Consider the following 14,200-nt stretch of genomic DNA (forward strand, 5'->3'; position numbering starts at 1 on the left):
TAGGCTATCTTTTTGCATTTGAGAGTGTCCAGGAGCTCCTTGTTCATCCATGCAGGCCACCTGGTGGTTTTTACCATTCTTCCTCTTTGTTGGAATGCATAGCTCTTGGGCTTAGAGGGGGTGATCCTGAGGCAGCCCAAGTCTGCTCTCCTGAAATGCAGGGTCATGAGCTTACTGCACACCTTTTTCACTGCCCTGAAGATCCTGACCTCCACCATTTCGTGGTCGCTGCAGCCAAGGCTGCCCTTGAACTGCATGCTCCCCATGAGCCCCTCCTTGTTTGTGAGAACAAGGTCCAGCAAAGCACCTCTTCTCGTAGGCTCCTCTACCACTTGGAGAAGAAAGTTGTCATCAATGCATTCCAGGAACCCCCTGGATTGCTTGTGCCTTGCTGTATTGTCACTCCAACAGATATCAGGGTGTTGAAGTCCACCTTTAGGACCAGGGCTTGTAAACGTGAGGCCACTTCTGTCTGTCTATAGAGAGCCTCATTCAATCAGCCATGCTAGTCAGATGGCCTGTAGCAGAGGCCTGTTACAATGTCGCCTGTTAGTTTAGTTCATGAAAGAAAAGATTTTCATTAGAAACTAAAATGGAGAATTGGGAAACGTTAGAAATCAAAACCTGAATGGCCAACCTTTCAGTTCTGGAGGTGTAAAGGAAACTCTGCTGAGAAGCCAAACTGAGGCTGAGTTGAGCCTGTAACTCACGAGGAGAAGGTTACGTGTGCTGTGTCACGGCGATGTGGTTTTGACTTTGTACTTGGCACCGAGTCCCCCAGTTGCTAAAAGTATTGATGCATCTATGGCTGCCACCAAAAATAGAGTGCAGAGGAGAGGACATGGGCTTATTGCTGAGAAGTCCCATTCCAAAAAGCAATTGGACTTAGCTTCTTGGGTCCTTCCCTCTTTCTCCCCTCCCTGGTTTTCTAAAGGGATCCCCTCATGGCATATCCCAGTGCTGGGACGCACAGGAGTCTTAGCCACACCTAACTCATCGTCGGTGCCCCATTTCATGATCTCTTTCTTGGGCTCCCAAGGGTGACTACAAAGGATGGAGATGAAATCCAGGATGTAAAATCAGATGACAACTATTATACCCAAAATCCCAAGTTTCTGCTGGAAAAATTTAATGTTTGCTATTTACAAGTGTCAGGAGTTGGCTGGAGCCAGGTTCAGTTGCATGGAATAGCAAAGTAAATTAAAAAATAAATCCATGTACCATGGATCAGATCTAGTTTTCAGAGATGTGTAGTTGTTAAGAGTAATCTCCAAGAAGATGTATCTATGCCTAGAAGATCAATACCGAGTCTCCTGTGTTGTGCTACTGATTCATCTGATATATTTGATTTACTGTTCTGTATTTAATTAAGCGTTATATGGAAACCTATTAAATACAGTGTTGTATTTGGTACCTTCTGTTCGTCTAGCACAAAGGCAATTTTGTAAGAGGTTACACTTAGGATAAATAATTCAGCTGTTACATGCCATCACATTCAATTACAACACTTAATTTCTAAATGTCAGATGAGTTCTGATAAATGGTTACTCTTCATTTTTCTGACTTGTTCTACAACCTCTTCTGCTGACACTTCAGTTTTAAGCAGATCCACCCAAGTATGATTTTTTTCTTTAGGTTTTACTTCTTTTCTTTTTTTTTAATTCCACTATGGGAATGTCTTGAAGTTTCTCTAGCAAATGCAGATGAAGAAGAAGTACTTAACTTTCTACTGTGATTTTATCTTTTGTAAGCACTATTTTTATACCTTGTTCATCTGTTGGCTTTGCAGACTGTTTGGCAGCTTTCCTGCTTTTGATGTGTCTGAAAAGGAATTTATTATTAGCTTTTATGCCCCTTACGATTTGTTTCTCAAACTTTCTTGGCCTGCTTTTCTTTTTTTACATTTAACCTGTCAGAGTTTTCATTCCTTTCTGTTTGTTTTTTTCATGTGGCACAACTTCAGCTTCTTGAATTTTGCTTTGAAACAGTGGACAAAATGGGGACTGATTGCTTTGTCAGTCTCCAGCTACAGGCTCTGTTAGCAGAGGCACTTACAAGTGCCTTCTGCTGTGAAAAGGTCCGGTGCCACTAATTTTCACATGGCTGCTTGAGGTTCTGGTCCCCCACAGCACCCAAATGGATCAGAGCCAGGCTGCAGGGGGAGCTCCCAGTACTGCTCCGTTCCTTTTGCTATGACAACTGGTGCAAGTCCAGTCAAAGGCTAACAGGTTTGGAAAAAACAAACAAACAAAAATCTGGGCTGTAACCTGCATTCTTTTACGAGACTTTTAAGTGCTGCAGCACACGTACATCAGAACTAGCAAACTGCAGTAGCATCCTCTGCTGGGTGGAAATGCTACCTGTGGCGTTCTGAGTTGCTTCCCTGTAGCAGCCTCCATTGCTGCAGAGCAGTGAATAATGAGTCTGAGAAGCAGACAACACACATCATTTTTATTACTCAGTTTTGTAGCCAATTTATTTCCAAACAGCATGGTTAAATTACAAAACCCCAAAAGTAAACAGGCAAATTGTGAAATGGTGTAATCCCTGCTATGGGAGTAAGTAAAATAAGTGTAGTAGTTGTTAAACTGAAGAAAAGTTTAAAAATACCTTCTGGGGTTAGGAAAGCAGTTGAATAAGTGCAAACCAGTCAAAATTGTCCCTCTCCTCAGACAGAAACTTTCTGCCACTTTTATATTTGTCTAACATATAAACCTGGAAATAATAAGGTAAGGAAAATATTCAAAAATGTAGCTGATTGTTTTATTATAAAATGCAACCAGAAGTCTCTGCTTGTATGTGCACCTATAAGAGCAAAACATGTTTAAAAGGGAATATTTCCTACCACTTGAAAAGAGAGAAGCTGTGGAGGAGAGGGCTGATGTAAAATATTTTTTTTCCTCTGGATTTGCCAGCAGGGTTCTGGCAGGTACCCTTACAAAAGTTATACACATACTTGTAAACATTTAAATGTCCCTGTTGAGAGATGGCATTTCCACACACTTGTTTGGCTTTGTTCAGGACCTGAAGTGTTTTAATGGAAAAGGCAGAATAGGCTTGATGCCACAGAAGACAATCTTCTGCTCTGGGTAAAAACAAACTGAGTGGCTTAAGCAGACTGAAGGAGATATATAAAAATAAAATAAAATAAAAACAGGGAGAGAAAGAATGCTCAACTAAATCTAGAAATAATAAATAAATAAATAAAATAAACTTGACCAAAAATATAAATTCTCTGTGATGGCAATGATCTACCTGGGAGAGGAGGAAGCACAGGTGAAGCTAATGCTTTCCCAGCACACATGGCCCAGCAGACTGGGAATGCTTCCAGGTTAACTTGGAAGGGTGAAGTACTGTCTCCAGTCAGTTGCTCTAATGCACAGCTGATGCTGTTGTGCCAGATGTGCCCAGTGCATACAGTGTGGTGTACAAGACAGTAAAGAGTTTCAGAAACTGCAAAAGGCACTGCGATCTGGAGGCTTTTAAACATAAAATAATTCGATCCTGAGGTTTGAGTACATACTTCTGTCTGGTCATAATTGGAGACCAGTGGCCTATGTAGTCCAGGTGCTTGCAAAGGCTGAATATTGGCTTGCTCAAATAGCGAAACAGACTTTAGTCTTGGTGCAGAAGTAATAACACTTTTTTGTCTTTATTTATGGAAAGTCATTCTTAGCTGAAACTGGCTGTAAAGGATTTATGCTTGTTATTAAAGCAGGCTGATAAATATCTTGTCACAAAATTAAAGAGCATTCTTTTCAAGCACACTGTCTAGACCATTTGACTGGAGTACTGTGTTCAGCTCTGGGGCCCTAGTGTAAGAAAGACATGGACCTGCTGGATCAGGTCCAGAGGAAGGACATAAAGATGAGCAGGGGGCTGGAGCACCTCCCCTATGAGGACAAGCTGAGAAAATTGGGGCTGTTCAGCTTGGAGAAGAAGTTCCTCCCCTGCATCTGGGGAGGAACAGTGCCAGGCACCCGTACAGACTAGAGGCTGTCCTGCTAGAAGGCAGCCCCATGGAGAAAGACCTTGGAGTCCTAAGGAACAGTAAGTTATCCATAGGACAGCAGTGGGTCCTTGTGGCAAGGGTTGGACTAGATGATCTGTAGAGGTCCCTTCCAACCCCTAGCATTGTGTGATTCTGTGATAAGGCTCCAGAGAGACCTTAGAGTGGCCTTCCAGTACTTAAAGGGGACTACAGGAAGGATGTGGAGGGATTCTTTCTCAAGGAGTGTACTGATAGGGCAAGGGGTAATGATTTCAAACTGAAAGAGAGTATACTTAGATTAGATATTCAGAAGAAATTCTTTGCTGTAAGGTGGTGAGGCACAGGAACAGGTTGCTCAAAGAGGGCAGAATGTTGTATTCCGTTGCAAATTAATAGTAATAGGAAGAGACCTGCTGAGAGTTGTCATGTTCACGAAAAATGCTGTGAAAGATTCTGTATTTGTCCTGGGGAAGTTAAAAAACCTTTTACTTTTCTTGCTTACCTTTTGTTGGGAAAAAAAAAAAATCCCTGAACCACACTGAAGCTTTCTTCCAAGAATATTACTCTTTTTTTGCCTCAGATAGCCTTCCTATATTACCTTTCATGTAATATACCTGTAATAGTTTTGTCTTATACCAGATGCGGTTCATTGGGAATTAATTTAATCTGTCTGAATTTTGGTATGTATGTGCTAGATTCCACTATTCCTTAGTTAATGGGACAACTAATATGTTTTCAAAGCAATAAAGTGGAATCAGATACTACTCCATGTTTAGTGTTACATTTCAGAATGGATTAAGTAGTGTCTGGGTTTTCCACCTGTAACTTCTTTCCAGGAAGAAATTGTGCTGTTAGAATCCAGTATCTGAGTGACCTGTAAAGATAGTCACATCTATAAGATGTAGAGTTAGCTAAAGTAAAACAAAAACTTGAAATTATGTAGTCTGTCTGGTGGAGTACTCTGAGACCGTCTATTACAACATTACAATGGCCCTCTGCTTACTGCTCTGGGGAAGCAGTGATACCGTCAGCAGCGTTTGCGTCCCAAAGTAACGCATGCTTCAGAAAGACGGGTGACATGCCCATGCAGGAGGGAAAGAAGAGATGCTGTATTAGCTCTTTTTTCTGTGGCTATCTCACAAGGATGATAACTGTGCCATGTTGAGACACCTGAGGCACAAGAGACAGCAGCACAAGAGGGACTTTTACACTTTCTCCTTCCTGAAAGCCATAGTGTGAGCTGCAGATCAACATGACATCTCAGAGACTCTTACATTTCTGGTACATTTTGGTTAGCACATATGTTTTTACAATTACATATTATGTTAATTTTCACTATTAATTCTTGCTTGTGTTATGTTTGGCTAGGAAGGGAAAATATGTGTGGGACTGTGCTTTTGATCTTCTGGCCTGAGCCGTCTGGAACAGGTTATTGCATCGTTCATGTTATGAGATAGCAATTACAATTCAGACATTGAATGAAGCAGATCTCAGCTGATAAGCTGAGGTAGTCTGTAGTTGAAAAAGGGGAGGGAACCCTCCCCAAATACCAAAAGTTTGCAACTGAGTTTTTTTTCTGGGAGGTGGTAGAAAAAAGCCCTACCCTCTTCCAGGCAAAATTATGTTTGAGACAAAGTTTTCCATGTACTTAGTGCTATTCATGTGGCAGTAGGGTGAGATGTGTGTATTTCAAGTTGCTGCCTGTCACGTACTATATCAACATGTGACAGTAGCAAAAGCTTGCTTATTTGGCAAGTGCTCCAAGAGCACTTAGATCAGTTTCCACAATCAGGCAAAAGCCCAACTTGTGAATTGCGGTATTGAGGTACTGTCAAAATGCAACTGTTCCTCCAAATGCCCAGCAGCTGTGCTCTGAGTGTTTTACCAGTTTTGCTGGTAGAAAATTTGGGTTTGTAAGGTTTGGTAGGAGCAAAATGGACATTTCAAGAATCTGACATACTGGACATATAGTACCTTAAATTGTCAGTTATCAGCAAATTCCTTTTGTGAATTCAGGTCTGCATGGCTGTGTAAAAGATGTTTAAGACTTGTCGCTTAGAATTACTTTGGGCTCTCACACCTACCACCGTACAGATCTGGGTGATCTGACTCAGCTCCTGCAGTTTGACAATGTTCTTGAGAATATTCAGAGAGGGTGAACTTTAAAAAATGACAAGAGCATCTAAGAAAGGTGTTTGACAGATGTAGTTCTGGAAACGCACGAGTATAAAAACCAGGATTTTAAAAGGAGATGCAATGTTGTATAAGTCAGTAGGTGAGGAATGGGGTTTGTGAGGCAGATTTTTTGTTCAGGATTGCTGAGAGTAATTAACTCTTATTGAGTTCCTTGACCTATACACTGCTTTTGTTGTAGCATTCAGAAACTGTTAGATTATGTTCTCTAGTGCTGAGGGTCCCTGTCAGCCCAGTGCTGTGCATTATCTACAGGAGCATGCTGCAACTCACACATTCAGTCTTCTAGTCCAAGAAGGGTAGAGTTAAGGTTGCACAACATAGTTTATGTGCCTTTTATGATTATATATTACAAAATTTTCAAAATCTAAGTCTTAAACATAATTAGAGATATAGTTTCAACCCCAGCTATGCACAAAGTAAACTTTTAAGAACATGCTCATTTATTTAACAGAGCCCCATTTTATACTAGAAACTGCTCTGCACCTCCTCATGAAGACAAAGAAAATGTCAAGGTAATCTAAAGAAAATAGCGGATTTTATAACGTTGGGGAATAGTTGAGACCACTGGAGTGAGAGTGCTGCCAGACCTGAAGTTTAGCCACCATCTTAACCATAAATGGTGAAGATGTCAGCACATGGTGTTGAATGATGTATTGAATTGTCCATGTTTTCATGGGGTGAATAAAAGAGGTTTTATATGCCACAAACATTTTCCTTCATGCAACTCTTCATATCAGAGAGTTGTGAGAAGGATGTGGCTGCATCTCATTATTTTGTGGCTGATGGTAGTTACAGAACGTGCTGCTTAAATTCTACTTAGCCATGGCATCATATCCTTTTATTTGGGGGGGGGAAGTCACCACACTGTAAACTAGCCCAAGTTGGGTTTTGGCACTTTTTATACTCTGCTTTTTATCCACTCCAGCTGTCAGATGGAGAAAGGATCAATCAAAATCCTTGTACAGTATTACTTTTTAAGGGAGACCTTTAGGTGGTCAGGTCTGGATTCACCCCATCTGCAGCGCTGGACCACGTCTGCCAGTTGGCTGGTGAATCAGAACTCTTTAGTCTGAGCAGTTGTTTGGGAACAGACTGGTGCTGCACTCGTACAGTGGTTCTGGCATGTGTGCAATGATTTTGCCATGTGATGGTGAGAAGTCAGTGATCAAGAAGTGAAGTATCAAGAAATACATGAAGCAAGCTCCTTATCCATACAAATGGATGCTCCGAGCATGTGCTTTGCTATAGAGCTGTTTCTCATAGTTTCAGTAGATGTCCACACTCCTACTGTACAGTAAGCACTGCTACTTTTAGACTTGTTAGCTCTCCAGATCATTGTGTGTATTGAGAAACACTGGACTTGGAGTAATGAGAGTACTCACTGTTAACCTTCTGCCACAATGAATGTTTGCCATCTTTGCTTTCTATCTCTTGCCTGTTTACTAACACAGGACAAAATTTTCCTCTTGCCATACACCCAACAAACTTTTTCAGAAGTCCCTTCCATGAGGATTTTGTTGAATTTTGGGAAATTTTTGAAAATTTTGGACAATTAGAGCCAATTAGTGAGGTACCTACAGAGCTGTTGCATTTTCCATTGGCACTGACATGACTTGTGAATGCTCATCAACCATGAAGCAGCTCAGTCTTTGTATCTCAAGCTGGATATCTATGCTTAGAGGCCAGTTTTATTAATATCTAAAAACTTTTCTCTGTTGCTCAGTCTGTTACAGAGAGATGTATGACAGATTTTTATCTCATTGGACTTTTCAGTTTCCTTAGAAATAAAGGGTTTCCTCAAATGGAAGACTCAACAGAAATTTAAGGTTGTCGTTTAATGTCTATGTCTGAATTTAATTTCATTGTATTGTGTACCCCTCACATCTCCTAAATGTTCTGCTTGACTTACTAAAGCTCTACCTGTGGCAAAGTTGCGAAACACCTGAAAAAGTGCTTTATTTCCTTCCTCATCAATCATAACTGGAGATCTGCAAGATATGTCTTTCCTGAGAAATATTTCATTTCAGAAACTGCTCCCTTAAGCGTGGGGTGAGTTTAAAAAGGGCCAGTATTTGGAGACAAGCCATTTGTTTTCCTTTGAACATTTAATTTGTTTATTCCTGTTTTCAAATAATCCCCAAGCAGTATAGTTCCTGTAGCTGCAATCGTCATGAATTTAAGTTACTCACCTCCCAGAGGGTCAGACCTTTCATCAGTATGCCATTGGCATGAAGCAGCGAGTGCTGCATATTCATCGTCCCAGACACTGGCTAGAGGGCTTCCAAAAAGCTTTTTCTTTTTTTTTCTTTTTTTTCTTTTTTTTTTGTTCTCAGAGCAAGGAAAACAATCCCTTCCCTTTTCCAGTCCCTTGATAAGGGTTTTCATCCAATAACGGTGCTCTCTGCTCTGAGGCACATTTAACTGTGAAGCTTGCAGCGGGAGAGGCTTTCCTTCAAGCTGTTAGTGTTTTATCCTGGCAGGCTCCTCGAGGTTGTTGTGAGGAGTCTAGCCAGTTGGTGAGCTTTGTAATCTAAACCAGCTGTCCCAGGCTGAGGCCCCCATTTGCATTGTTTAACATACTTAGAAAATGAAGTGTTCATTTTTAACATTCCTCCTCCAATTGGTTTAATGCTGAATTACAGAAGAGAACTAAGCAAAACCAGGTGCTTTCTCTGTATTCTCTCCAGTGTCTGAGGAGGTACAGACGGCTCCCGATCTTCTCCATTACTTGCTATTTCATTCTTTGGACTATAAATGACTGAGAAACTGAAGTGCTAGCAGAGGGTAATGTTTGGAAAAACTTTCTAGTTATTCGTCAGTACAGACTCGTTTTTTTTTTTTCCCACCTTTTCCCAACGATTTTGGACATGCAAGGATTTAAAAGGTAAGTGGTATGCATGAAACCTCTTTACTTACCAAAGAGAAACCTACTTGTGGAAAATATCTGCGGCATGGCTTTGGTATGCCAATCCACTTGCTAAAGCCATTTGCAAAGAGACGGGATCTCAATGGTCAGAGGTGGGGAAAGATGATCTCTCTGTTATTAAAGCTGCGCTGTCTCTGACGAGTTCCTCCTTGATCTGTGCGTATACTCTGCACTTTAGGAACCCCAGCATCTGCAGGAGTGCTGAACTGCGACAGCAAACGATCTCACTGGCTACAGTGATTGATTTGAAGCTAATTAGTTACTGTTGCGGAAGCTAATTACTAGTTTAAAATATTTTGCCTGTTAGGCAAGCTACTGTGACCAGCTGCATATAGTATTGATAGGCTGTGCTGCATGTCTGCTAAGAACTCTTGAAAGGATTTGAGAGCTAAAGTAAAGAGCAAATTGAGATCGTGGCTGCAGGCAGAGCACATATGAGGCAGTAAGGTCACACCTCCATCAAGAGGAAAGAATATATCATTTTATAACAACGGAAACTAGAGACTGTCTAGAAACAGATGAGTTTTGTCTGACCAGTTTTATAGAGGATTTTGTTAGCGTGCACTGCTCTGCAATAATGTAGAGCGTAGCCCAGTTGCTAGGTCTGTTAACATTCAGCAATAACCTGTTGTATTTCCTTCCAGTGCTGTTCTTGCAATATGCAAAGTGAGTATGCAGTCTTCATACCAGTGCATGCTTTAAAATCTCTTCCAAAAGATTTGAGGAATCAATAAACGAAGTGCAAGCCTAAATGGATAACCTTGTACTTTGAATGCTCTGTATCCGATTCTAAGGAAAAGTCCGTGCAGAATTTGCCTTTTCTTGTCACTCAAATGCTGCCAACCAGTACAATCCCTCTGCGCAGCACTATGAACAACCGTTTTAGGGTTTATGTTTACTTTTCAGAGCTTGTGCCTGTCTCTTCGTTTAAATGTGTTCAAATGTGTTGGTCACTATTTGTGTGTGGTTTTGTCTGATGTATTCGTAAGTCTTGTTCAGCAGCTCAGTTTGCACTGGAAATTAGAGACAGCTCTAAGAAAGAAAGTTGGCAGCTTGCTTGGGTAGCAGAACTAAGGCTACCTAAAAAAGCCCTTGCTTCCTGTACTGGTTTTGTAGGAATGTATTGTATACAATTGCCATTCAGAACTAGAATCCAAAATAAGCATGATGTGGTCTAACTGTATTGAGAACTTTTATATAAGGCAGTGGCAAAACACTGAAATCCATAGTATACAGAAAAAAAAAATATTTCTAGCTGTCCTTTCCTAGTTTTTTGTCTGTGAGTAAACACTTAGGGCTAGGAGTTTAGTTGACCAGAATGTTAATGCTTCACGTAAGAAGTTCCAAAAATAGCCTTAGAGCTCTGTTAACGAGAGATCATCTTCTTTCAGTTGCAGTGAAGAGACCCAGTAGGTCCCACTAGATGCTAAGATGATATAACTGGGGAAGGTTCCACTCAAGATAGCAGCTTCTAGTCGCTGATGACCTGGCACAGTGTGTCTACTTGCAGAGCAACGTATTACTCAAGACTGAGTAAAAGGACAGAATCTGGTCCTAAGAAAATGGATTAATCTCAGATATGGTCTCCTGGGGATGAAATGTGGTTTAGCGGTTAGAACAACTGGCTTGAATTCAGGACCTCCTGTGTGACATGTCTGCAGCCCTGCCAATGCATTGCACTCTTGAGCTTAGACAGGGTCTGTGCTCTAGTTTTATCATGGCTAGGCTCTAGTTTACCCCTCTGTAAAATATGCATAATGTGCAAGAAAAACTTTTATATTCTCTAAAGAAAGGTGTCAGAAAGGGGCAAAAACACTTTAATGAATATTGCACATTTGTTCATTAAAGGGCTGCTGCATGGGGTATCATGAAAAAATAGATTAGTTAATAGGCATGCACAGTCTGATTCTGATCCCAGTTGCATAAAACAATAGTAAAATTAGTGACTGAGATCTGTATCTGGCCCACAGTTATATTACTGTATTACTTCTCCAAAGGCCAAATTCTTGTTAGCTAAACTGTGAAATACACTTAAGTGTCACTAGAAATTAATTTGTCCATATGTATTTAAATCTATATGATGAGCCTGGATATCAGAAGGTTTTCAGCCTATTTTCTGTCATGTTACAGGATACTAACTGCTTTCACACTGGCCGTCTGCCTTTCAAGCCCTGGAAAAGCACAGGTGAGAGATGCATGCAGAGATCTGCATACTGGTTTGTACTGAAGTGCTATATGACATAAGACTTTATTGGCTAGCAGGTGAATAGGAAGCTCTGTGGTCTGGAGTTTACATGTAAAGGAAGCTATGTGGTCTAAGGGTTTAGAGAGGAGAACTTGGAGCCAGCAGGATTCTGGAGTTGAACATGGACTGAGCTTATTGACTCATCCTTGCCAGCTCAGCAAAATATCCCTGTAGAAACCTGGACCTCTCTGAAAACCTGATTCTGCCTCTGAACTGAACATTTCTGGAGAAGAAAATAAGAAAAGCCATCCCATGACAGCAGGGACAGCTCAGTTCTGTGGTGGGGAACATCCATGCTTGGAAAATATATTCATATAAATAGGCATTTTCTGTGTATAGCAGGATCTTGTCGTAAGACTGTTGAATTTTGGACTGTGATCCTGAATAACTGTATCCTAGTTTTAATTTTCATTTGTGCCCAAAACCATTTTTGTTTAAGAGGCAGGGCTTTTGAGGGTGGATAGAAGTAAAGCAGTCCAGTTCTTTAAACAGCAGAAGCATTAGTTCTTTGTGTTCTTGGACTCCATGTGGACTTTAAATTAGGAAAAACAGTTCCCAAATGCATGTTAAGTTTGGATTGCTAGTTGATAATCCAAATATACTCAGTGTCCAGAGCAGTGTTTCTAAAGACCTTTGCCGAAGTCTCTGAAATGTAGTTGCTTTTTTTCTATTACATTGAAAATTTCCTGCACATGGCATGCTTACTGATATTTTTGTGAATACTGGATCTGTATGGGAAATGTTTTTCATGCCCCTGGAGAATTTTTGGGATGTCTTTAATAATATAAAAAATATTGTTTCTATTGTGATTTTTATAGAAACATCATCTACTGTAAATTGATTTTTGAAGTCTAAGCAAAAACCAACTTGAAACCAGAATGATAGCAATAAATTCTTTCTGACAATATTGAAACTGATCCTTTTTACAATATTAGAATCTTTTCTAGAATAAAATTCTAGAAAGTTGTTGAAACCAATTCTACAGTAGTTTCAGTGCTTCTGAATCATCATTTACTGTCCAGAAGAAAATAGTTTTGTTAAAAACTATCTTAAAGTTTCTTGCTAACCTAGTTGTAGTGTATACACCATAGCACAGAAGAGAGAACAAAAGGTAGAGTACATGCATTCTTTAAAACATGAGGCTGATTATCCCTTCTCCCATCAGAATATCTTGGCTTTCCACAACATCATACCAAAACATCTGAGAATGCCAAAATAAATGAAGGCAGAATTCCTTCATACTTGTTTGACAATTCTAGCCGTGGTTTTGTATATTCGTACGTGCAAGTGGCAAGTGCAGTCCAAACTGTGCCACGTGTTTTGCTTCATGTCCCCTCCCCAGATCCTGCAATGGCCCAGTTCCACTGAGTCATCCCTCTAACGCCTTGTCTTCCATCTGCAATTTGCTACTTTTCCAAACATGAACCAAATACTTTACTCTTCCACTGACTTCTCCCACAAAGTCCAAAAATAAGTGTCTTTGTCATTTAGCAACAGCAAGGAAGGAAGAACCCTGAACACACTCCATCCTCCACCCCTCTGGTCTCTGGTTACTTCAGTGGTCCCTGTTCTCTCTGGATATCTCTTTCTTACATTCCTCAGTGTAACCTGCTTACTGGCAGGACCCTGTGCTTGTGTCAACTGCTTGGCATGTTCCTAAATAGCTGGAAGTGCAGGCTAAAACTAGGGAGAGCTGGAAAGTGTTTTAATGGGCTTTGTCACAGTCATCACCAGGACTGCCATTGGTCTAGAAATGCTGAGGGTCATGGATAAGATGCTGAAGACTCAAGGCTGTGACCCTGATAAAGACCAGAACCACAGGATAGGAAGAAACAAGGCTTCCAGTAACCTTGCGTGCCTAGAACATGTGTCGTCTAAAGATTTATCCTTTAAAAATCAAAAGGTTTGGTGTAAAGGAAAAGCTTTACTTTTATTAAGCTTGTTATGTTTTTACAGATGGCTAGCATGTTGAGACATAGATACTGAACGCTCGATCTGTCTGTGAAGTTTTAGAGCCTATTAGAGAGGTTACCTGGTAGCTTTTAACTAAATGCCCCTGTTCTGGCAAAAAAGAAGACCCTGAAACAGAAGATTGTAACTTCTGTGTTAACAACTGGTATGGAGCCCATTGCACATCATGTGTCAGTTCCTCCTGGGGAGAGGAAGACCCTGACACTGTCACCACCTGAGGGAACTACCTCCTGAATCAAGGGGCTGGCCTATGTGCTGAGGCCTCGGGTTTGGGCCTTGCTGACTGTCCTTTGAGAAAGGGACTTTTTATTTTTGGTGTACTCTATATTGCTGAACAATTGAACTTAGCATAATAATCCAGATGAGCATTTGACTCTGCAACCCTCTCATTTCACATTTTCATAGTGTGTCCTTTGTTTTCTCATTTTAGCAACAATGCACTAATGGGTTTGACCTGGACCGTGCCTCTGGGCAGTGCTTAGGTAGGACTTTAATTAAATTAATACATTTAAATTGGAGTTCAGATATCCTGACTTTATTGAGTTAACATTGTGCTGCTGATAGTGTGTTTTAGTTGAAAAGTTCTTGCTGTGTGACAAATATGTGTGTTTGTGTATATCTATATACAAATATATACATAAAAATGTGTGTTTACATAGCACAAGTATATACCGATCTTTGATACTGTTGAGATACTAATTGGCTGTCAGCACTTCTCAAAGAGCAAAGATATATCTTGATGGGAGTTCAGTCTAGTTGTCAAATGACAAAGCTTGTTCACCCTTCCCTCTCTTTCTCCTCCAAACTCAGTACTTGCTGTCTTTCTTGGCAGCCTCCACCCCAAGGCTTAGATAAAATCTACCGTTGCACA

At 40.6% G+C, this 14,200-nt stretch overlaps 1 protein-coding gene across 2 annotated transcripts in view; it reads left to right on the forward strand.

Moving 5' to 3' along the window:
• The first annotated feature begins 8,620 nt into the window (after positions 1-8,620).
• FBLN5 (fibulin 5) overlaps positions 8,621-14,200 on the forward strand; it is a 46,930-nt gene continuing 41,350 nt past the window's right edge. Inside the window, exons 1-4 of one of the 2 annotated variants that reach the window (XM_009875981.1) lie at positions 8,625-8,703; positions 8,875-9,071; positions 11,244-11,298; positions 13,760-13,811. In XM_009875981.1, coding sequence (XP_009874283.1) covers positions 9,055-9,071; positions 11,244-11,298; positions 13,760-13,811 — 124 coding nt within the window. In that variant the 5' untranslated portion in view covers positions 8,625-8,703; positions 8,875-9,054. Of the gene's footprint in view, positions 9,072-11,243; positions 11,299-13,759; positions 13,812-14,200 lie in introns of both variants that reach the window. The other variant, XM_009875980.1, reaches the window with a different exon arrangement.

Source organism: Apaloderma vittatum, unplaced genomic scaffold, assembly GCF_000703405.1.
Source record: "Apaloderma vittatum isolate BGI_N311 unplaced genomic scaffold, ASM70340v1 scaffold13949, whole genome shotgun sequence".
NCBI lineage: Eukaryota > Metazoa > Chordata > Aves > Trogoniformes > Trogonidae > Apaloderma > Apaloderma vittatum.